The 24,751-nt window shown below is 38.7% G+C and overlaps 3 protein-coding genes across 4 annotated transcripts; 2 read left to right on the top strand and 1 right to left on the bottom strand.

Annotated features, from left to right (window-relative positions):
- Positions 1-1,030: 1,030 nt before the first annotated feature.
- LOC148908892 (uncharacterized) lies at positions 1,031-1,888 on the bottom strand. The gene is made up of 2 exons (XM_089035652.1): positions 1,734-1,888; positions 1,031-1,643 (listed from the first exon to the last, which is right to left on the bottom strand). Exons 1-2 carry the CDS (start codon positions 1,761-1,763, stop codon positions 1,263-1,265), a joined length of 411 nt encoding a protein of 136 aa, XP_088891778.1. The 5' UTR covers positions 1,764-1,888; the 3' UTR covers positions 1,031-1,262.
- A 1,900-nt stretch (positions 1,889-3,788) lies between these two features.
- Positions 3,789-9,087, top strand: LOC148908891 (uncharacterized). The gene is made up of 3 exons (XM_089035995.1): positions 3,789-4,095; positions 5,137-5,554; positions 9,042-9,087. The coding sequence occupies exons 1-3, from the start codon at positions 3,789-3,791 to the stop codon at positions 9,085-9,087; spliced, it is 771 nt and encodes a 256-aa protein (XP_088892121.1).
- Positions 9,088-9,287: 200 nt separating this feature from the next.
- LOC116288344 (putative glycoprotein hormone G protein-coupled receptor) lies at positions 9,288-19,771 on the top strand. Of its 2 annotated transcripts, XM_089035540.1 has the most exons (6): positions 9,288-9,372; positions 10,321-10,398; positions 14,667-14,864; positions 15,881-15,952; positions 16,633-16,704; positions 17,192-19,771. In XM_089035540.1, the coding sequence occupies exons 3-6, from the start codon at positions 14,671-14,673 to the stop codon at positions 18,543-18,545; spliced, it is 1,692 nt and encodes a 563-aa protein (XP_088891666.1). In that variant the 5' UTR covers positions 9,288-9,372; positions 10,321-10,398; positions 14,667-14,670; the 3' UTR covers positions 18,546-19,771. The 2 variants fall into 2 exon arrangements, with proteins under 2 accessions (XP_088891666.1, XP_088891665.1); XM_089035539.1 differs by lacking the exons at positions 9,288-9,372; positions 10,321-10,398 and adding an exon at positions 12,360-12,468.
- Positions 19,772-24,751: the final 4,980 nt, after the last annotated feature.

Genomic DNA, 24,751 nt, shown 5'->3' with positions numbered 1-24,751 from the left:
CAGGCCGTATATGTGATTAATGCCTTACATTTACCCTGTCTTTGCCCAGGCCGTATATGTGATTTATGCCTTACATATACCCTGTATTTTCCCAGGCCGTATATGTGATTTATGCCTTACATATACCCTGTCTTTGCCCAGGCCGTATATGTGATTTATGCCTTACATATACCCTGTGTTTTCCCAGGCCGTATATGTGATTTATGCCTTACATATACCCTGTATTTTCCAAGGTCGTATATGTGATTTATGCCTTACATATAACCTGTGTTTGCCCAGGCCGTATATGTGATTAATGCCTTACGTATACCCTGTCTTTGCCCAGGTCGTATATGTGATTAATGCCTTACATATACCCTGTATTTTTCCAGGCCGTATATGTGATTTATGCCTTATATATACCATGCGATATGCTCTGACCGTATATGTGATTAATGCCCCCTTAATGCCTTAGATGTACCAGCGCGTCTTAGCCATATTTGCTCAGTTGAATTATGCTCATCATATTTGCTAAATTTAACTATATTATCAGTCTTCAGCTATTGTCACTTATGGCAGGCCAAAAAAAATAGAAACGATATATGTCGTGACAACCACCTCATACTTTAAACATAGCTAACCTATACTAAGAAGCAGGAAAAAAGACATAAATCATACTGAAACATTTTTATTGTGAATTTCCTTTTCTTGACGACTGATTAACTATGAACAATTTGTTAACTACAACTAATTGAAAATGCTAGTTCTGTAAATTAATTATAGGTGTTTGTTTCATCTTGTGACAGAATTTGTGAAAGGAGATCATAATATATTTAGTTGTCAATCGATCTGTGGCTTATGTACGATTCTTTTTAGATATTCTGTAGTAGTACACTTCATTTATAACTGCAAAAACTTAATTAAGGACACCGAACGTGGTTGGGTTTCTACGAGTTTTATGAATTAAATCTTGTGTCACTGTTCCTCCGTTCCTTTGGCCTGATTTCTAGGGTTTTCCTTCTTCTTTCGATTATTTGAACATTATACTTGTTTACTTTAAGAAATCCAAAGGTCAATAGGCTTAGATAGCCGCTGCTATACCGTTTGACCTTTGGATTTCTTCAAGTAAACGAGTATAACGTTCAAGTAATCGAAAGAAGAACGAAAACCCTAGAAATCAGGCCAAAGGAACGGAGGAACAGTGACACAAGATTTAATTCATAAAACTCGTAGAAACCCCAACCACGTTCGGTGTCCCAGTGCCCTTGATTTGATAAAAACCTTTAGGCTCTCAATGCCCATTCGGGACCTCCAGATGGCCTTGGGCGTCTTGACGGCTCCCCGATTTTCCGCTTCAAAAGCATGGTGAGACTGCGCTCTGACAGCCTCCTTTTTGCCTTTCGGTCCATGCTTTCCATGAACTGATTAGCTAGGGGGCTTCTCCATGGCAGAGGGTGTTTTATTAAAACTTTACTCTGCTTAGTAGGGCCCCCTTCGTTATCAGAGCCACTGTCCGCTGTATCGTCATCAGCCTGGTCATCCGCCTCTGACATCGACTCCTCTGATGACATATACTCCAGTTTCATAATTGCCTTGACTTTCTCTTTGTCCCCTGGTGATAGCGAGGTTGACAAGTCCGCTGCCTTGGATCTGGATTTTAGGAGCTAAAAGAAAAAAGAAAAAAAAAAAAAACACCGTCAGTCAAAGTTTCTTATTAAACAAAGTCATAATCGTTGCAAATTCAGTTTACTTACATTTTGTTTTCTTTGTGTTTTCCGCTGCATCTTTTGATGCCTTCCAAGGGCCCCTGAACGCTCTCTTTTGTTTCTCTTTCTTCTCGTCAGAAAGTGACTTTTAAGGGCAGCTGAAATTATATCAAGTACCCATATATTAAAACTTGAGACAAAATTTGTTAGAAATTTTGGCATTTGGCCGACAATTACTCCTTTAGCATCCATTTGTTTTTGCTTTGTTTTGTTTTGTTTTTTTGTTTTTGTTTTTTTTTTCTTTTCCGTGTTATTTTATTTCAAACTGCTTCCCCTCCCTTCGGCATTTGAATATTTCTAAAAGGATTTCGTTACCCCCTCCCCCCCCCCCCCCGACCACCACCACCCTTTGTCCTCACCCCTCCCCCCCGGGTTAACTTTGATAGGTGCATAAGGCCTTTCGCACTTCGTAATATAAAATACATAAATACCTTCTAACTCGACGGCAGAGACATCCTTATGAACATTCAGAACTCTATCCCTTATTGCGTTATTAATCTGTTCGTTGACGTCATCTCTGAAACTAATTAGGAAATGCCATATTTGAGTGGTAAGTGGAAACTTAATATGGAAAGAAACTATGGATGATTCAGACAAGATCATTTTTATTAAATTTTTATACTTACGCTTTAGTAAAATCCCATATAAGAGGGTTTTCTTCCCTGTCCCGTAATTTCTTTGCTACCAAGCGTACTTCAGACTGTAATAACATAATATAATTCATTAAAATCATAAGATGTACCTTAAGTTATTCTTAGACATAGTAATAATGTTTTCATTATTTTTATGGCTGTGATTGTATAATATTGGGAAAAAAATCGAAATCAAATCAATTCCTTTACAAAAAAGGAAATTATCATTATCATTCAGTGTCTTGTTATTGGAAATCAATAGTAAAGTTTGGTAGCATTAACCACTGCCATGGCGGGTTTCCCGCCAATTTTAGCATTGCATAAATTATACCGCTGCATAATTATACCAACTACTCTTCGCGCCAAGAATTCCCAGTAAAATTATCAATAAAAATAGCTTGCTTTTTTAAATATTGCCACTTTACTTACTGCAACAGCCTTTGAGACAGTAATCTTGGTCTTGCTGTTGTCCTTGTTCTGCTGGCTTTCTTTTAAGGCGGCTAGTATTTGGCGGTTTTGTTCTTGCAGTTCTTTAAACTGTTTTACAATCGTTTCGAAATTTGAAGAAATTTCTTCTTTTTCGCTGTCGGGGTCAACGTTCTCATTCTCGCTTGTTGCTTGCAATAGGCGATTTCTGTGTTCTCTTAGCACATCCTCGTTACCACCAGGGACAGAGGGAATAAGTATATTAAGCCTTTGAGAATTGGCGCCATTTTCAGTATGTCTACTCGTACTGCTTGTACTGGTAGTTGCAGTAACAGAATGGATTGGCATTGGGCGTCCTGGTAAAGGTGTAGATGTTCTTCCCATTTTTTGATCGCGACGAATGAACGCAATTTATAAGCAAAGATATAGAATGTGCGAGAAACTAGATGACCGACAGAGTTTGTTACCTGTTTGTGACCAAAAGGCGAATGAACGAATAAGCACATCCACCGAACAAATCTACCCCCTATCTATCACGGCGTATCACGTGACTTGTGATGACATATACGTTCATATAATGAAGTCTAATAATAAAAAAAGGAATAACTGTCTTATAAAAATGCTGAAGTTGTATCCAGGATTCATGTTAAGTAATATATCTATTATCTTAAAGCTATTTGCTCCATTTTATAAAGTTATGAAATTTTTTCTAAAGCCTAGATTCACGAAATATCATTGCAATAAACTTGATTAGCTTCTAGCTCTAAAACCATCGTACCATTATCTGCCGCCAACAGTGACAGCTCTAAGGAAAAGGGCGCGGTAATAAAGATCCGGCGTGCTTTCGTCCAATGGCATGTGGTTGATGGACGTGGAACTTTATTACGCTGGAATATGGCTGTTAGCCATTCAAAATGCTTGGATTTTGAGTAATTATCCCAATGATACACAACGTCTTTTTAATTATATAGTTCTGGAAAACAAAATGTCTTCTGCGATGTCAAAGCGTTATCATTGCTTTCATTGTAACGAAGATTTACATTACAGAGTATTTTGCCGTCACAAAGAAGAATTTTATGATCCTTTAACAAATCAATGGCAATTACAGCGGAATGACGACGAAGACTCAAATGATAGTATTTTCACTCACGAGATTGACGGCCAGAACGACACTTCTTCTAATGACTACAGCGAGATAAACGTTTTGGACCAAACTGATCAAGACTCCTCTGATGTGCCAAATACAAACCAACCATCAAGTGACGAATTCTTACCAGCTACTTCACAAAAAGGTATTGATGTTATACGTTTATTTGATGATTAGATTATATAATCTTTAAATGATAAAGTCAAACTGCATAGATAAAAGACTGAATCTTTAACAAGCGGCTGATTTGCACATGATCTAGCTCCCCTATTGGATTTACTACCAAGCATTAGTGTTATTGAAGCGAGATTAAGTTAGAGGTACAAATGATTCTTTTCTATTTCTATCTTAGCCTCGTTTTCACCGTTACTTTTAAGAAGGGTGCATTATTAAGTAATCGGCTTATGGTTGCCATTAAAACCTCAGTGTTCATTCAGAAAGGTTCATTCAAAGAGTTTATAAAATCATAGCTAGAGATAACTCATTTAAAACGCCAAAAAGAATTTACTATGTTCAAATGGATATTGCTGTACATTTTCGTCTCCAAATCAATTCATGACTGTGGTCATCCTGAGATAGCATGGTATCCGGCAAAACATGTTTGTCAAGTTAGAGAAATACAATTATAAGTAATTTATTTAATATGTCTCTTGGGTTTTTTATTTTCGATTTATCATTTTTCTTTCACGAATTATAAATTGTTGTTTTGCTGACTTAGAAATTTATATTTTATTTTCAATGGAAATCATTTATTTTCAGAGCAAAATTTGGGTCAAAATTATACATTTAGGGACCGGTCATTATTTAAGTTGTCGGTAGGGGGGGGGTGGAGGAGAAATTGTCAGTGACGCAAAAAAATTTCAAGGCCCCCCCTTTGAAGGCATCCAAGTTTATCGAAAACCCCCCATGGATTGTAGTAAAAAATTTAAAAATTTTCCCTAAAAGTCATTTTTAAATTTCAAGACTTTCACTAGCAAAAATTTCAGGCCCCCCCCCCCCCCCCCAATTTTTTCTCCCCCCCCCCCCCCCCCAACTTAAATAATGACCGGTCCCTTAGCCCATGAGGTTTTTTTTACTGACATTTTTTTTTTCTAGTATTATAATGGTTTCAGACTTTATCTTATACTATGTTGCAGTTATACAATGCCGAATGAATAAAATACATCGTATTTGCTTATGTTTAAAGGAGACGGAATAAATAACTTTGAGGAAGAAGATCAAGTGTTTTTGGATGACAAGTTGGACAGTGAATCTGACCATGAAGAGATAAGAGGAAATGAAAGAAGGAGATTGGTTGAAACTTGGGATATTGATATCGAAGACGTAGAAAGAGATTTTGAACAATCTAGTGCAGAAATAAGCGTTGCCGTCGAAGCAAGTTCCCGAGTGACCCTTATTAACTGGATTGCCTTGTTTGTGTGCTTTTGGTCTGCATACTTTTCTGTACCAGACCGAGGCATTGATATTCTCCTCGCCTTTTTTAAAGCGATTTTTCAGGTTTTGTGTGAGCTTTCGCCAATCATTTTCCCAACCGCAGTATTGGTTTTCCCGAGCTCCTTCAAACTCTTGAAAAATTATCTTTCTTTTAAAGATAAGCATTCAAAGTATGTTGTTTGTCCGAAATGCGACACCCTATACCGTTTTCAAGACTGCATAACAACAAGATTCGGGCGTGTCATTGCTAAACCATGTTCTCACATTGCTTTTCCGAATCACCGTCAATTGTTTCGCCGCACACCTTGTGGAGCGGAATTGCTTAAGGAAATTCGTTTGAAAAATGGACAGACGAAATTGTACCCACATAAAGTTTATTGTTATAAAAGCATCAGAGACACTCTAACTCACTTTATTAAGCGACCAGACTTTGTACAAAAATGTGAGATTTGGAGAAATCGGAATGTACCGGACGATATTTTAGTTGATATTTACGATGGCCAAGTGTGGAAAGATTGGCAATATTTTAACGGCACTCCTTTCCTTGCCCAGCCTAATAATTATGCTTTTATGCTGAATGTTGACTGGTTTCAGCCTTTTAAGCACAGTGTCTATAGCGTTGGAGTCATATATATGGTCCTCCTAAATCTTCCGAGAAAAGAAAGGTACAAAGAGGAAAACGTAATAATAGTTGGGGTAATACCTGGTCCACACGAGTCCAAATTGAATATCAATACGTACTTACAACCACTTGTAGCCGAATTGAACTTATTGTGGCACGAAGGCATCCAAGTTCGGCCTCATGGGAGTAGAACAGCAAGATGTTTTCGAGCTGCCCTCCTTTGTATTGCTTGTGACATTCCTGCACTAAGAAAAGTTTGCGGTTTCTTAGGATGTACTGCTCACCGAGGGTGCTCAAAGTGCATAAGATTTTTTCCCGGAGATTTTAGTAGCATGGATTTTTCAGGTTTCGAAGATGACGATACACCAAGGACAAATGAAGAGCACCGAAGAGAGGCTCAGAAAATACTCAATGCAACAACCGCTGATGAACGAAACCAAATTGAAACTTCCACTGGAACAAGATATTCTGAACTCTTACAGTTGCCTTACTTCGATTGTACTCGTTACCATGTTGTTGATCCTATGCACAATTTGTTTTTAGGGACAGCAAAACATTTAATGAAAAATGTATGGCTAAATGCTGAAACGCCAATTATTTCTAAAGAAAATTTGAATAAAATCCAGGAAAAGGTAGATGACGTCAAAGCACCATCATTTATTGGGCGTCTCCCGAAAAAGATATCAACATCGTTTGGAGGATTTACTGCTGATCAGTGGAAAACATGGACTCTCTTGTATTCTGTATTCTGCATTTGGAATATCGTTCCAACAGATGATTTGGAGCTGTGGAGGTTATTCGTATTGTCCTGCTTTCACCTTTGCTCTCCACTTATTACAACTGAAGAGCTACAAGAAGGACATGATTACCTAGTGGAATTTTGTAAATCGTTTGAAAAACGATATGGAAAGGAACGTGTTACGCCAAACATGCATCTACACCTGCACCTCAAACAATGTATTTTAGATTACGGGCCTGTATATTCATTTTGGCTTTTCAGCTTCGAACGTTTCAATGGGATTTTAGGAGCGTTTCGAACTAACAATAGATCTGTTGAAATACAAATCATGAGAAAATTTCTCCAAAAGCATGAACTAAGAGATATCCCTTTACCAGAGAGATTTCGAGAAACTTTCCAACCAGTATTTCAACTTCTTCAGGAGGCACAACAAGTAGGAACACTTGGCGAAAGCATCCCATCAATACCATCAACACTTAATCTTTCAGTTGGTCAAGTACTACGTTGCTTAGAGTGGAGCAATATGAATGCATACTCATGTTTTTCACCTCGATCCATTGATGTTCTTGATGATGACTATACAGAATATCTCTTTAAAGCTTATGAAACAATTTTACCTCAACACTCGGTCATTGAATGTGTTACCGATACGTTTGAGAGAATTAGTACCATTGGATATTCGGGGACAAAGCTAGGGTCCTCTGACTCTAGACTGGAACGTTCTTCCTTCATTCTTGCAAGTTGGTGTGGCCAATATAGTGGCAGTATTGAGACCGATTCATTTGACTTGCGCCCCGGTGTTGTCGATTTCTTTCTTAAACAAACCATTATAATTGATGGCAAGCAGGAATCATTGTGTATGGCAAAGGTTTGATGGTATCAGCGACATCCAGAAAGACACAGGATTGGCAGACCACATGAAATTTGGTGCAGAAACTTGTTTGAAATGGAAGGGCCCTCTACATTCATTCCCATACAAAGGATACACAGCCAGTTTGTTGCTGCTTACGATGTTATTGACAAAGAAAGAGTATTAATTGTTTGTCCTTTACTACGTAAATTGTACGGATGATGGAGATGACAGTAAAGTATCATCCAGGAAAAATATTCAAAGCTATCAAAAATAAACTGTTTGAACTGTGCATCAGTAACTAGATAGTCAAAATGAAAATTGAATGAATTCTTTGATGAGTTTAAAATTAGATGAATTAAAATAATTATGAATGAAATTGCATATATTGCCAATAAAAAAGATGAATTCATATGTTTAGACTAAACAAAATTGATGCTTCAAATAATATTACAGATGTTAGCGGTTTGAAATGCAGCTGAGGTTAATGGGTTAATGAGTTTTCTTATTGTCACTGGAAAAAACGCATGTACGACTTACGCATATTAAAAATACATCGTCCGCGTTTTTTCCTGTGTGTATCAACGCATATAACCTCACTTTCATGACATCAAAGCAAAGCAATGATTGAATTAATGTGGTCGCAACATTGATGTCATGCGTTAGGAGAAAAAATTGACACATATGACTGAGATGGACCTGCATGCACTCCCCCCTCGTAAGTCGTAAAAACAAGCCAACATCCATCATAATTCAGTTGAAAAATTATTGATTTGTTTTGAAAAGTTTTGATTGCAATAAATTGAAACGGAAACCTCACATCGGATATACTCAGTTTGGGGTATTGTATTTGCTCCCCAGGTAAATATGGGGCAAAGCCTAGTGCAAAGTTGATTTCATATGTGCCCTTCATTTGACAATAGGGCAAATATAGGGCAAAAACGGTTATCATATATCCCCACTGGGTAAATGCGTCTAAACTAAGGGCAAATATATAACATATTTACCCATGTGTTCAGATGTATGGCAAAGCAATGGCAAATTTATTAGAAATTTACCCCGACCTTTGCCTGCATAGGCAAATGTATGGGCAAATATAGAGCACCATATTTGCCCAACATTTGCCAAGCGGACATATGATGACCAAATCCATTATTTCGTCGAGTGAAAGTTACAGGCGCATGATCGAGTTGAAAGTACTTTTACTTTTTCGTCAACTTTCGTCTCGCGTTTCACAAGGATTTAGCTTTGAAAATTTGAATTGCAAGGCCATTGCAAAGAAGTTAACTAACATTTTCACCGGATATAATATAAACTCAGTCGCTTCACTTGATTATAAATGTTGCTAGCGACGGGTTCTTTGTATTGTTCTATATATGAAACCTAGCGCTATATTTAGGTGACCTTCGTTGTTTGGGAACTACTTCATGTCTTCGTTTCATAAAGTCGCGTTGAAACCCCTGTTGAAACGGATGAACAAAGATCGAAATAATCTTACTTAGAAAAAAAGAGTCAAAAAAGGATTGATAACTGTTGTAGTATTTTTCTTCTTTTCAATAACACATAGGTTGCTGTTGAGATATCTAGTTTTGTTTTTAGTCAAAGCCAATTAATGACACAAACCTTGATTATTCCCGTTAAGATATATGCCCATAGTTCCTTTCGGTCGTGCAATCGCAAACCTGATCGCTTATATAAGGTGGGGAATAGGCAATTGGTCGCTAAAGGATTTCTTTTTTTTAGTAGAATCAGGAAGTGACTGTGACAGTCAGTCAAGGTAAGCCTGTTTTATGAAAATAATCATAACTTTTTAAAATCGGAATTTTGTGTTGGGATTGACATTTCAGCGAAGGTTTTCTTACAAAATTCTGAAGTTATTTCCTTGAAACCGTCACAGTTTCGCTGATTTCAGCCACGGTTAACATTTGTCTGTTTATTTTTTCTGTTTACTAATATTCAGAATAAAATATTTTAGGTATTAAAAGAGTACATAAAGTTGTATGTTGACGACTTGGGTCAGTGAACTAGTAAAAATCAACTTATATCATGAATGCAAAAATGTATCTCGTTTCTCAGCTCCCTTTTATAATTGCTAGTCAATCCTAAAGTTCACTAGTCTCCCCCACAGCCGCTTTCAGTGTCGTCACGCAAAGTTATTTCTAAATGTTTGTTTCATTACTATTTTTCTTGTTTGTCAGTTGAACATGTGCATGTAAACATGTCAATCCTCAGTAGTCAGAGCTCAAGGCGAAGCCAGACTAATAATTGACTTTAAATCATCTCTCTTTCACAATATCTATGGCAATGAATTTAACTTAGACTTGTTTGCTCCAGTTGGTCGTTATATATTAGTCTAGCATGTCGAGAAAACGAAGCCTTTTAGAAAGCTTACATGCAAGTTTATAAATTAATAAATTAAAAGATGTATCCTGACTGCAATCGGCATCTTTTCACTATATGCAAGGTCTTTTTTATTTTTGATATTTGATTTTTTTTTTTTTTTTTGGACAAATGATGTAAAAGCCTGTTCAACTTAAAAAGTCACTGGTATATTGGTTGTGTTTTAATTTTTTTCCTGTTATGTAGAAAACACTCAGGAAAGCAAACAGGGGGGAAAAAACACTCATTTTGCCTGTTTTTTAAGAGTTCAACTTGATGAAAATTTCTCCATATTGAGCGAGTTTGATTTTGCTCACACTATTTTCTATCATTTCTGGAAATGCAGAAAACTCTAGTTAAAGAAACAGGAAAAACGTTCTTTGGTATTACGTCATTTGGCCCGTCTGTTTTCACAGAGTATAAGGTAAGAATTAAATTATTTACTTTATTTCCTGCTGCTCTTTGCTGTTTCAGCGCGTTTTTCAATGCGACACGTTAAACCCTGCTAGTGAAAAAGTACATTCCGGTTAGGAGGGAATTTCCGCTCTTTACAATTTACTAAGCTCTAGCCTTTTAGAATGATAAACATCCTTGATTGAGAGTACTGTAATATTGGCACTTTTGATAAAAATTCGAAACGTTGGAAATATAATTAATTGCTGTGTTATCTATTGATTACATTTTCGAATCTAGAGGCAAATATTTTGAAGTTTGTAAGCAACGAAACATGTTACAGGCGAATGAATTTTTTCAAGAAACTTCTATAATAACTACATATAGAGACTCTAATATTTTTTCAATTATTGCTATCATATATTACCATAGTTTTTATCATCATTTAAGAAATGTAATAGCATTTGTTACTTCAAGAAATTTTGAACATTTTGAACAATTTTGAACATTTTGTAGATGCATGTTTATATAACTTAAAGTAGAGTTTAAGTTTCTGTGAAACCCAGGTACTCTGTCTGAATCGGCTTTGCGAGCACTAGCAGTAGCCACGGTTTGGGGCTCTGATGGGTCGGCTTGGACAGAGTGCGAGGGTTTCTATATATATATAATTATTTCTATATTTTAGGTTTGAAAATTCATTGTAAAGCGTTATAGAGTGTAATATATAACGCTATAGAAATTCATTGAATTATTATTTTTATTTATTATTATTAAAGCACAACATGTTTGTTATGATATAAGTAAAAAGTTTGGGGCAAAATTTGAAATTTCGGACGAAGTGCAAACGCACCACTTTTAGTTCCTGTCAACTGGCTTTCGTGCCTCATTAACCAATCAAAAAGCTCTAAGAATCAGCCATCCAATCACAGTACAACGGGAGGAAAAACACAGACATTTGATTTCTGTTATTTGCACTTGAAAACTTTTTTAAGCATCGTTTAAGTTAATGCGCTTGGGTGATTCAATATTATGACCAAATCGAGTCTACGAGTTTACCTATGCCTGACTGTGACAAGGAACTAATGTCTTATCAAATCCAATCAAAATGAATGATCACCATTCTGCAATGTTTAAACGAGAAATCTTTAAAAACAGGAAGAAAAGGAAAGAAAAACAACGGATGTCATTGAAACGTTTATGAAACAGGAAAATCAACAAAGCTGAACTGAGCAGAAGTCACAACACCACCGGAAATGACGTCAAGACATTTCTGTTCTTGTTCTTATATTCTCTCTTTTGCTAAGGTTTTCTGATTAAATACAAAAAATGCTTGCCAAACAGGAATACTATTTATGTACTATTTATATCAAACTTTTTATTCGTACATGCAAGACAAGAACTGATGGTGATCTAAATGATCGATGCAATCGTTAATCAGAAAAACCAAGATTCCCCTTGAATCCCGCGAGAGCACAATAACTTGTGCTTATATCTTGCGATCTTCATGTTAAAGGTCTCTATCGACTTTATAAGTGCCCGATGCGAGCTCAATTGCAAAGATTTTGCAAACTTGTCAGTCACTAGACCAGCCGGTTAGTCCAGATAAACGAATCCGAGCGTTCAATTTTGATTGGATGGCAAAGGCTGACGCATGATCCAAACTCTAGGCATAAGTCATTTTACCATAATCTGAATTTTCCCCTTTATTTGCGTTAAATGCTTCAGCAGAATTTATTCACTACATCACAAAATATCGAACGTTTTTGATATTCAGGTTTCCTAACAAAAACTACTAACTGCATCCACCTCCTTAGAATGATATCATTGATCCGATAAGACATGTTTTATTTTTCTCAGAAGATGGCATTTGACTTTGCACCCCGTTACGATGTCTTTAGGATGATTTCAATGTCTGTGTTGACTGTTCAATCATGCGCGTCTTCATGACCTCTTGACGTCATGTCCATTTTAGAATTGATTGCCCCACTCGGCGCATCAGTCTTCCTTGCTACACTGATCCTTAACATGATCGACGTTTTTACTCTTAACATTATATTCTTTGGGAAACTTCCTCCGATTTACCAACGGCCTTGAAATTCTGGTAAGTGCGGGGTTATAGACTTTAATCAGTCAAGGGCATTGAGAAGGTTTTAGATGCACTGGCCGCAAGGATACTGCCAACTATAGGTAGTTTATGCTAGAGATTTTATGTCTCACTCGAAAGGACTGAATGTTCGACAAAAGTTTTTCTAGAGTTCTCAACTTTAGTGGGTTTCGGTTTGAGTTTGATCCAAGAAAAGGTTTCACACTTTCTTTAGCTTAGGAATAGATTCAATATAAAGAAGAAAACAACCCGCGCTGAGCTGGAAGTCTTGGGACAAATTTTATATATGCATTACTAAATTGCGAGGTCAAACGACAAAAAGACAAAAAAGAAATCCTAAAAACGATAACCTTTGGATATAAAAGAGCTCAAAAACTACAGAAACGCTACAGAAGCCAAAGCAACAGTTTGTATCAAAAGATTTCTTATCATACCAAAAGAATATTTGTAGAAATAACAGCACGATCGCGACTGATCACATCAAAGTTTTTTCGGACTTCATGGAATGGCCACGTAGGACTTGGAATTTTAAGAGTGGATTTGATTTTTCAGACGATCTAGAGCTTGTTTTTGTGTGCACTTACGAATTACTGAAGAAAAGAATGGAAATCTGGCTCAAAAATAGACGAGCTAAACGAGAAAATCGATAACGTATTCCGCGTGATTATTCCTGTTGAATTCAATAACATACTTACAAAAACATGTCCATCAGAGTGGATCCGACTAGACCAGTTTTAATCGGTCTGCTGAGCTCAAAATTATCAGCTCTTTTTTTTTTTTTTTTTTTTTTTTTTTATTTTTCTTTCCCACCCCCCCCCCCCCCCCCCCCCTTTTTTACAGTGCGACAAATACAGAAACTCTCTTGACAACGAATTCAATTTTTGATTTTAATGTGTGTTTTTTTTTTAAACTGCCATAGAAAAATATTTACTTTATTTTATTTTAGCTTTTGATACTTTTTGTGTCATTTTTCTTTAAACATTGTTTTATTGCTTACATATATTTTAATATTGATATATTTTTCGTTTGTCGTTTCTTTTGTTAATTTATTTTCCAATATTTTCGTTTGGATCTTCATGCAGTCTTAACTAAGTCCGTCCGTCAGTTTGATCTCATTTTTCAAATCTTCGACCAAATTACGACATTTTGGACTTTAAAATATAGCTTCGTAATTACCCAAGGTTGACTGATCTGTTAGTCCCCTAATGATTACATCGGTAATCAAAACACTAGCGGCTCTCTCAAACACAATTTATCTTTAAATCAAAAGATTATTTCCCTACTGACGATCAATGTTTATCACCAAGCTTGCCGGTCTGTCTGTGGAAACATGCCTCCAGTTATTTACTAATATTCTTATTAGAGAGTTTTAGATTGACTTTTTTTCTCCCCGCAAACGGCGAACGTGACCACGTTTTCATCGTTTTCCTGTATTTTACTTTACCTTTTGCAAACCTTCTCACCAAAGACCAATATTCTTTTTTTTTTTTTTTTTTTACTACTTGTACTTTTTTGCGATTCTTTTTAAGCTATTTAAAATAATTTTTTAAATGGTCAACTGACGTTTCACGTTTGCCGTGAACGTAAATCTAAAACTCTCTATTAGTCTTGCATTTGCCGCGGTTCCTTTGACTCTGCGTCTCTTTCCGCTTTGTGGGATATTTTCAAAATAAAGCGCTCTTAGCCGGATTAGACGTACAAAATAGTGGGATCTTGGATGATTAATGGGTTTTTGTACACGTGTAGAGTCACCTGACATGGCTTGAGTATTGTGTGATGAGGCACACACTGCACTAGCTAATGGTACGCTACAAAGCTACACTACAGAAAAGAAAACACACAACCACAACCAGTTTCTGCCACAACACACTACACCACACCACACCACACCACACCACACCACACCACACCACGCCACACCACGCCACACCACACCACACCACACCACGCCACACCACACCACACCACACCACACCACACCACACCACACCACACCACACCACGCCACGCCACGCCACGCCACGCCACACCACGCCACACCACACCACGCCACACCACACCACGCCACGCCACACCACACCACACCACACCACACCACACCACACCACACCACACCATACCACACCAACACCACGCCACACCACACCACACCACTCCACCGATAACTTATCTTCTGTTTTTTTTAAATTTCATAGGGCGATGTCCATACTTCTTGTTTATCTGGTTATCTCAAGTTTTGCTTTAGTCGTGACCGAAGTTCCACCTCAAAAATGTGTCACGCAATACTGTCAATGTATAGATAATCCTGACGGATTCGTCACGGCTAAATGTAAAATACAGAAGCCTGAAGATTTGAAATTGTATATAAGAACTCCAAGAAATGTCTCAAGTCTGTAAGTATTTGTTTTAAATGCATTTGTTGTCATAATAATAATAATAATAATAATAATAATAATAATAATTTTATTGACAATAATAATTAACTAATAATTCATTATAATATGAGACGTGATAAGAATATTGCTATAATTATTAAAAAAAGGAGAGATTATGAATATAAAATAACAAATATATATAATATTTACTTATTTATCTATGAAAACATATTAATAGTAATAATAATAATAATAATAATAATATATTTCCACATTTTTCGTTGCTTCGCAAATACCAAAAACTCCGCATGCGCATTGAGGTTGCATTTCATTGGAAGCGCAAAAATACCTTGTTCATCGAAAAAAATTCCGACAACATTGTCCTTTATATTTCTAAACGAAAAACGTTTTCTCCCTAATTGTTTTGCCAAATGAGCGAAAACAATTTTCGGATCCGAGAATACGATGTACTGAATTAAAATGTAACAATAGACCTATCCCGAATTGGAATGGTTTCAAGTCGAGGTTGAACTTGATGAATAAAAGAATCAAGTTCAATCTCGACTTCAAACCATTGTTTCGTGGTCAGTCAAGCGAATTCGGGATAGGTCTATTGTGTCGTTCCGTGTTTTCGCAGAAGAGAGTCAGGTTGAATGACCACATGATTTGACAAAAAACTTCCGATTCATTCGCATGATCACATGATCATGAATGTAAATTACTCACCCATAGTTCCTTTGGGGGGGGGGTTAAGTCAAATCAAAAACACTTCATTCATCGATATGAATGCTGTATTCTGAAAACGATTTCTGTCAGTTTTTTAAACCTTCTTTCTTAGTTCGATAAACAGAACGCATTTTGGTATAGCTTGGGTAGCCAAAAAAGAACACCATATTAGGCATGATGAAAAAAAAGATGTTTGTACCCAAGCTAGACCACAATGCACTTTTATAGAAAGATCATTTACGAAGTAATAAAACTCCTAATCGATGTTTTTGTTTATGACATTAATTACAGTTTTGTCGTGTTTCTAGGGATTTATCGTCCAATCAAATCAGCCGAATACCAAACGGTGCCTTTGTTGGGTTTGATAGTCTGGTTAACTTGTAAGTATCAACATTAGATAACATGGTAGAGACATTATATAATGCATAATGACATCTTGTTGATGAGAATGGTGATGGTGATGGCGACGATGATGATTCATGATAATGATGACTACGGTGATGATAATGGTGATGATGATATAATGATGATAAAGCATGGTGGTGGTGATGATGATGATCCATGACGATGATGATATTGCATTATGTTGATGAAGATGTGATGATGATTGTAATGCATGATGGTGGTGATAATGATGATCCATGATGATGATGATATTGCATTATGTTGATGAAGATGTGATGGTGATGGTAATGCATGATGGTAGTGATGATGATGATCCATGACGATGATGATATTGCATTATGTTGATGAAGATGTGATGATGATTGTAATGCATGATGGTGGTGATGATGATGATCCATGACGATGATGATATTGCATTATGTTGATGAAGATGTGATGATGATTGTAATGCATGATGGTAGTGATGATGATGATCCATGACGATGATGATATTGCATGATGTTGGTGAAGATGTGATGATGATGAATAATGATGATGGTGCTACACGATGGTGATGATGATGATGATGATGGTGATGATGATGGTGATGGTGATGATGATGATGATGGAGATGATGATGTCACTTCCTAACCAATATCTTTTCGTAATCTTCCAGGTCCATTGCAAACAATGCAATCGAACAAATTAGCAATCAAAGTTTCGAGGGACTCACAAGTCTACTAAAACTGTAAGAAATATATATTAAACTGTTTGATACTTACCGCTAACGCGTAGATTGGGGTGGGGGGGTGGGGGGGGGGGGGTGGGACGTAGTCTTGTTTGTGAGAGGGGAATAGAAATTGCATTGACCTCTTCATCCCCTCCACTCCCTCCCCCCGCAAAATCGCTACCTTATTTTCCTTCCCTCCCCTCCCCTGTGAAATACTAGTAAATTAAAAATCTACGACGGCGACGTCAACAGGAAGGGGAAATAATTTATCTTTGGAGTTCTGTTCGTTGGAAATTTCGTTGGAGAAGACAGACTTTGAAGGCGCGAAACCCTAAAGTGAAGTTACTCACGCTTCCAGTTGACGTCACCGTCGTAGGTTTATTTAGTAGTAAGTGTGTCGTGTTCTTTTATGGTAGTAAGTGTTTCCTGTTTACAAATTAAGTTCCCAACATTTTCATCGACTAACGGAGCTCATCACTAAGGAGTGTCTTTTGTTATGCTTCAGAGACTTGAATTACAACAAGCTAAAAATATGGCATGGAGATTTCAAGAATCAATTGCCACTCCTTGAATCCGTTGACGTCACAGGAAACGTCACTTGGTTACCAAGCCACAATCTACTTGAGCTACCAAGCCTTCAAATAATCCGAGGCGTGGGCTGGAGTGAGGCTTGTAGCAATTGTGTGTTGGTGAGAAACAACAGCCAACAAGAAAAAGAAGTGATTGAAAACTTCAAAAAGGGAGAACTGCTCGAAGGACGTAAAGGAGACTGCCGCGCGATAAAACACAGGTTCTCCGATCATCTCAAACACTTTGCAACTTATGGGTTTTTTTCTTCATGTTTCGAGGTGAATACCAAGTGTTATAGCACGATGGTTGAGACGATACCAATCCACAGATGTTGGAATATGGATAATTACGTACTAAACTTGGAATTCATTATCGGGCCGATCGCTCTTGTTCTGAACTTGATAGTCGTCATCATCACACTGACCACGCCCAAGCTGTTCAAAAATGTCGCCATGTTGTTGGTTTGTAACATTGCCTTCAGTGATCTTTGCCTGGCACTTTACTCTATACTTATCACAAGTATTCGAAGAATTCCCTACGCCCAGTTCTACTCCATTATCGACTCCGTCTGTCCTTGTTTGGGTTTCCTGTGGACAATATCTCAGGCAAATACTGTCTTAACACTAGTCTTTCTCACTATCGAACGCTATCTCGCTATTATTTACTGCATGGCGCCTGACATACGCATGCGCAGAACAGTAGCATTGAGGTGTATCTTTGTCACGTGGGTGGTTGCCATGGTAACAGCGATACTTCCTGCAGTTGGTATAGGAGTATATACAGGGAATACGTACTGTGTACCTTTGAATCCGAGAAAAGATATTCCATATATGTACGAGTTCAGCATTGGTGCTACATCGGCTTGCATTATATTGTATCTCATTACGATCCCACTATATTTACATATATACCGATTTGTTAAGCGGAGTAGTTTAACGGGAGTTAAAAGAGAGACAAGCGTCGCCAGGAGAATCGCTATAATGGTGTTTTGTAACATTATGTTTTTCTGCTTACCAGTCCTTATCGGTCTTCTTTGGGTGTCGTGTAATTTCACCAAGGGAATGGACCCGATTATTAAGGAAATCATCACGGGTGTGGTGCCGACCATCTGTTTTACGTTGAACTCGATGATCAACCCACTTCTATATGCGTATAGGAATGAAACTTTCATGTACACTTTGAAAGGATGGTTAAAAGATGTGAGGGATATTGTACGAAGAAGAGCAAGAAGCTTGTCGCACTCAACCACCCTTCCCTCGCCGCAACAGACATCAGGTATAGAAGAGTAATCCACAGTACCGGTCAAACGCTGGATTTTCATTGCTCCCTAAGTACAGTACCGCTTTTGTGGGGTTAGGTTTAGTGCTATTGTTTAGATGACCAATCTATTGGTTTTTAATCCAATCATGTAACTCCTTCCGAGCGGTACAGGCTGGCTCGTATATATAGAAGAGCTAAATATAACTAAAAATGTCAAATAATCCATATCAAGTTTTGTTCCATACATTACTGTCAAAGTTGGAGTTGAGAAAGGTCACTCCACATATGGAATCATATAGTTCCATAATTGGATTGCGGGTCTTTACCCCGAGGTCAAAGAAGGCGGACAAGCGTGTTCGTCGGCTGGCGAAACGGCTGAGAGACATTTGCGAGCTTGGCGAAGACAAAAAAAAAGAAAAAACTACAAAAAATACGAAAAAAACTGGCAACAGCCTTCTCCCCAGTCCCTTTTTTTAAGACCGGGAAAGAGAGCTTTGACACTATGTCGAGACCAGATTGAGAGCTTTGATATAATAGTTTAATAATATATACATATGACTACACAACTACGGACATGACTCTTCAATTATCTGAGTGGTCAAACGCATGCGCATTGCAAATACGTATTCTAGTATCACGTTTCGCCCAGTGCCCTTATTTCTTACAGCGCATGCTCGAGGAGATAATTCTATTTTCGTCGAGCATGCGCAAAAAGAAAAAAGGGTCTGGGTACAAGATTGAGTCTAGCCCAGTTTACCTCCGTCTTAAGTGTGCGCTCGGGAACTGGACATGCAGAGAAAAATTAAAATATGAAATTCGAATTAGAAAGAGGTTTATCGTACACATAGACTGCGTCACATCCGGATAAATACTCGGTAAAGTGGGACGTGATGCAGGCTAATATATATTATACACAGCGAGTGAGCGTAATGTTATACCAAAACACATCAAGAGAGCATAATACTTATGCTCTCTTGAAAACATACAATAAGCCTGAAGCGAGATGACGTTTTACCTCCGACTCTATACCATAATAGTTTTTAAAATTCTTTCATATCAAAATTTTTTGATTCCTTATAGCAGCAGTAAGGGGGACTCGCGGTCACCATTCGGAATCGCCCGGGAATTACACGTGTTTACGCACTAGCGTCCCCCGCGGGAATTACCCGTGTTCTGTTATATGTTGCGCGAATGTTAGGAATATTTGTCTTATATATGCACGAATGTAAAGAGTTTGTTTATGACTTCTGTATAATTTGTCTAAGATCCAAAGTTAACATACCCAAGCCCAAGGGTTTCTGGTGTTGTGGTAAGAAAATGCAAATAGAAGACGACACGTCAGCACAGTGGTACGAGTGTGGTAAGAATATTCGTAATGCCGTACCAAATGCTACCAGAGAGCAATATTACGCCAATGGAGGTCGTAAGAAGACCCCATACAAAAGAATAAAATACTTTAGGGACTGGATGAGTCATATCCAGGGTTTACGACCGGTATATTTAGACAACGAAGTAAAGAAGAAAATCATAGACCACTTAGAAGAGACAACCCCGCAAAGTCTACGGAAAACGTTGAAAAAATTAAGACTAGGGAAATATTACAAAGCTATTCCCTATCTTTTGTCTGAAATTACCGGTAAGTCTATTCCCGAGGTTTCTGATATGACAAAAGCCGAGTGGATGTTTTGTCGGCTGAATAAGGATATTCCTTATTACCCTGACGTAATTTACGAAATATTTTACAAAATAGACCCCAACCACCCCCTGTTAGGATGGATTCCGAGAAGATAGTGGAATTAGTATAAATATTACGCGTAATTTCCAGACTGTCGTTCGATATGTAAACGAAATCCCGTCACGCTTTTTTCAAAGTAGATGTTTACTGAGCAAGCTTTCTTTGAAGCTCTTCTTTCGCTTCTTGGTAGATCTTTTTGCGAGATTCCTCGGAAAGATCTTTTACGACTGTTTTTTTATTCCTTATGTCCGACTTTAATTTCTCGTATTTGTCTTCTTCGGCCAGAATAAGCGAAAATTCAACGTCGTCTATTTTACGGTCACGCAAAGCCTTTGAGACAAGATCGGTAATTGTATTTACTTTAGCCCTTGACAGGGCTATTGTCGTGTCATGCTTGGATATTTTGCTTGACAACTGTTTCATAATGCCCGTAGCAACGGCTGAAATAATACCACAGGCTGCCCCAACGCCGGCCAAAGGAACTCCAACAATCATTCCCGGCCCAGTAAGCGAAGTAGCAACGCCGGAGCCCGTTAACACAACAGAAATGGATCCTGAAGTTATCGCAATCTTATGTAGCGTACTCCGGGCTCTGACGTACTTTTTTCGGACTTTTTCGTAGTGTTTTGTCTGCCCTTCCAAGTAAGCCAGGATTAAGTTCGCTTTATTAAGCCTGAAATTCTCCGCGTTTAGTTCGTTAGGTGTAGTATAGGGAACATCTGGGTACAACTTAGGTGCTGATGGTATAACATCCATTATATACTAATGTACGACGCTTTTGGGAATGATATTGAGGAGCAGCCACATCACGACAACCGGGATTATGCCAACTGGAGGGCCTTTAGGAAGATGTTTCCACATGCAGACCCTAGTATGTTCGAAAGAAGATCCGACGGGATTTACTTTAACGGCTCCAGAATGTACAGTAATGCGGACTTGGAACATTCAAAGCTGGAGCAAGTAGGTGATCAGGTGCAGCAATTGACGATTGTACACCTCCCAGCACCAAAGCCCGTTCGTAAAGAAAGGCCACCAAAACCCGAGCATAAAGAAGTACCACCCAATTTCCCAAGGGATTTATTAATGACCAAGGAGGATTACCCATTTTACGATGCTGAAGGTGGTGTAAACAACTTTGAAAAATTGGTAACGCATTTGAAGATTCCAGTGGGTAAGCAATCGTTTGAGGTAGTAGTAAGGGATATCTTTAAAGAGACGATGTTGAAGCATACGTCGGGTAAAGAGGCCAGGGAATGGTTAGCAGGGCCCAACATGCGGTATTGGCCGCAGCAGTTAAACTTTGCTATTTGGGCTGCCACTAAAGGTTGTGGTGTTGCCGCGGACATGTTTCATATTTCATTTATGCGGTTTCACGTCGCCTTTACGGTGAGGAGGTTGTTGAAGGAGCTTAACGTACCCCTACCAGGAGATGAGGTGTTTAATTCGATGAATAACCGCTACGACTCCGCTGCCCTAGAAAGGTTAATTAACGAGTTTAAGCCACAGCAAAGAGACTTTCGTTATAAGGAGGGTAAGACGCATGGGTTGGGCATTGTTTACGTTTGGGGTATTAATGCTGCGCGTCCGGCAGACATGGATCACCAAGAATACCCCGGGAAGGAATTAGAGTTTTACGATATGGGCGGTCGCAAGGATAATAACACGCTAATTGATAGGATTCAAATGATTTTTCCTAGCACTTGGGATCCGTTTGTGTTAATGAAAGGAAAAGGTTTAAGGAATTTCGCTAGGATTAACCGCAGCATAGAGGCATTCGTGTACTGTATCTTAGGAGCGCAGGTAAATACCCGCAGCCCCATTGTTGGATCCCAAGGCGCTTCACAGGAAACGCAACAGGAATTCCTAACCCTGTTTGAGTCCGCAATAATAGAAAATGACATATCTAAATCGGTGCAGAGATATCAGTTAGCGGTGCAGCAATCTAAAGCGCGGCTGGATTACGCTTTATCACCTGGTTGTTGGTTGATGCCAAGTAATTTGGTTATCAACACTAATTCCGTTGTGGGTTATAACAACAAACTTCAACGAGCTACTAAGGATATGAAGTTTGGGGTGAATGACGTGAACTCTGACATGACCAAGGGCATTCCTCACTTCGTAGAGAAACCAAAAAAGGAACACGCAGAAAAACCCGAACCAAAGAAGAAACCATCAAAGCATATTCCCGCAACCATACCTGAGGAATATGACCATAACCTACTAAAGGCCGGCGTAGCAGTTGCAAGCATTGGTCTGAGCTATTATATATGGCGATGAACAACCCCTACGTAGCTGGAGTAGATTGTGTTTATACGACTTACACAGGCGAGAAAAAATACACCCAGGCATCTTGGGTTGATGTCACGGGCATGTCCGTGAATTTGAACTACTCGGGAAAGAAGTTAATCCTTTGTAGTATTTGCATTGGCACGAGCAGCCATGCCAACGTCGGCTTTAGGTTCCTGGATGAGAATGGCGTACTGCAGCCTATGAGAAATAAGACAAACAACAGGGAGCCTGCGCATTTCTCCGTAGAGCCCAACCCAGCCAGCGCCGAAAATCTATCGGTTTGGACTTTCCACATGGTCGCCGATTGCCATGGGAAGGTAAAGCTGCAAATGCGCGTAGATGACACCGGGAGCGTTTGCATAAATAGTATAGAAAATCAGAGAGATACGGTTTATAATCACAAGACCATTAGCACTCTTACGGTGGTGAGCCTTTAGGAGGATCTTTGATTCTTGAAATATATGAACCCACACGTGAAGGAAGATTGGTTTCTACATTTTTTGGAGGAGAAGGACTACTTAGAACAGCATTGGCATGACACCGGGCTGTGGGTGAAGGTTGGGGGCCTGGGATTGATCATGTGTACCATTAGCATTTCGACGGGGTATTCGTGTAATGTCGGGTTTAGGATTGTCGATGAGGATAACCACCCATTACTACCCTACAGAAAAAAAGATAATAATAGGAACCCAGCTCATTTCTCGTCGGAGCCCCCACCGTTAAGCACAGAAGACTTAACGCCGGTAACTTTTCACATGATAGCCAATTGTCAATATGCGAAGCTTCAGGTTCTTCCCAACGACGTTGCCTACCTTCGGATAAATGCCGCCCCGTCAAAAGATCCTCCAACGAATGCTGTTTGGAATCATAAGCCCATTAGCACCATGAGCGTGCTGCCGCTAGTTCCGCATTATCAAGGCGGCGCGAATACTATCTTTACTTATCCCCAGTCGAGGATGCCTCGGATGCCTGACGACGATAAGCCCCCAGTAATACACAAGGATAAGATTAACCCTTCATCCTCTTCAGGAGTACCACTCCAATAGCGACGACCAAGATCCAAATGTTATTCCCCACAAACTTTAGCAGTTCTCCGCCGGCCCTAAGTGCCAAGGAAACAACCGAACCCAGCAGCCCAGGAAGACCGGCTGCCATCTTTTTCCCCAAGTCCGTTAGTCCACTGCCTAATTTCTTTACGCCTGCGCCTGTAGTCTTAAGTGTGGATAGGATAACCCCTACTACGCTCGAAATAGCGACCGCAAATGCCAGCGGAACGCCATACTTCAAAAGGGCTCTTTTTACCTTTTCCTTGGTGGTAAGCCCCAACTCCTTTTCCAGGTTTTCCTTTTGAGCCCGTAATTCCGCAAGGCGTATTTCGAGCGTATCTACTTCCTTTTGGGCTGCCTCCCTTTCCTCTTCGGGGCGAGCTTGGTCCGCAATTACTTCTTGCTGCCGCTCTATTTGCCCCTCCAGGTCTTCGATGGCTTGATCTCTTTGCCGGATTTGTTCTTCCTTAGTATTAATTTCAGCCATTAACCGTCGCCGTTCCACTAAAGAGCCGGCTATGGTAGTTTGTAGGTCCTTAGCGTCGTCTTTTGTTAAGTCCAACTCCTGCAGGGCAAGGTTAAGAGCCCTTTGTGCTTGGTTTCTTTCGCGCCGAATTTGGGTTACATACATACATACATTTATTGAGGCTCCTTTTTACAAGGCTTTTCAGCAACAATATAGATAAATATAATATAACACTAATATAAATGATACTATTATAAGAATATAAAATAAGAATATAAATATAAGTATATACAATTATAATCAATATGTAAATTAAACTACTTTATTGAAACTAAATAATTAAAAAGTCGTTTTCTAAAAATTTTAGAGTCATTTATACATTTTAAGTCTTTCTGGAGACCGTTCCAAATTTTAGCTCCGCGGAACGCGAAAGAACGTTGGCCCGTAGCTAGTCTACATTTGGGCAGATTCAGATCCCCATTGAATCTGGTCGATCTAGTGTGGATTTGAGATCTATATATAAACTTCTGAGTGAGGTAATTAGGTGTTTGATTGTGAAGGCATTTATGTACCATTACACAATCATTGAAAAATAACTTATCTTCTATATTAAGCCACTTAAGAGACTTAATCCCTTTGGATATGTGATCATATTTCCTGAGGCCAAGGACTATCCTTGCCGCGTAATTTTGCACCAGT

The sequence above is a fragment of the Actinia tenebrosa genome, unplaced genomic scaffold, assembly GCF_029948245.1.
Source record: "Actinia tenebrosa isolate PJP-AT-01 unplaced genomic scaffold, QUT_ActTen_1.0 PGA_scaffold3__52_contigs__length_22856419, whole genome shotgun sequence".
Lineage (NCBI taxonomy): Eukaryota > Metazoa > Cnidaria > Anthozoa > Actiniaria > Actiniidae > Actinia > Actinia tenebrosa.
Note: the sequence above shows the minus strand (reverse complement) of the source record. Positions and strands in the feature narration are given on the sequence as shown.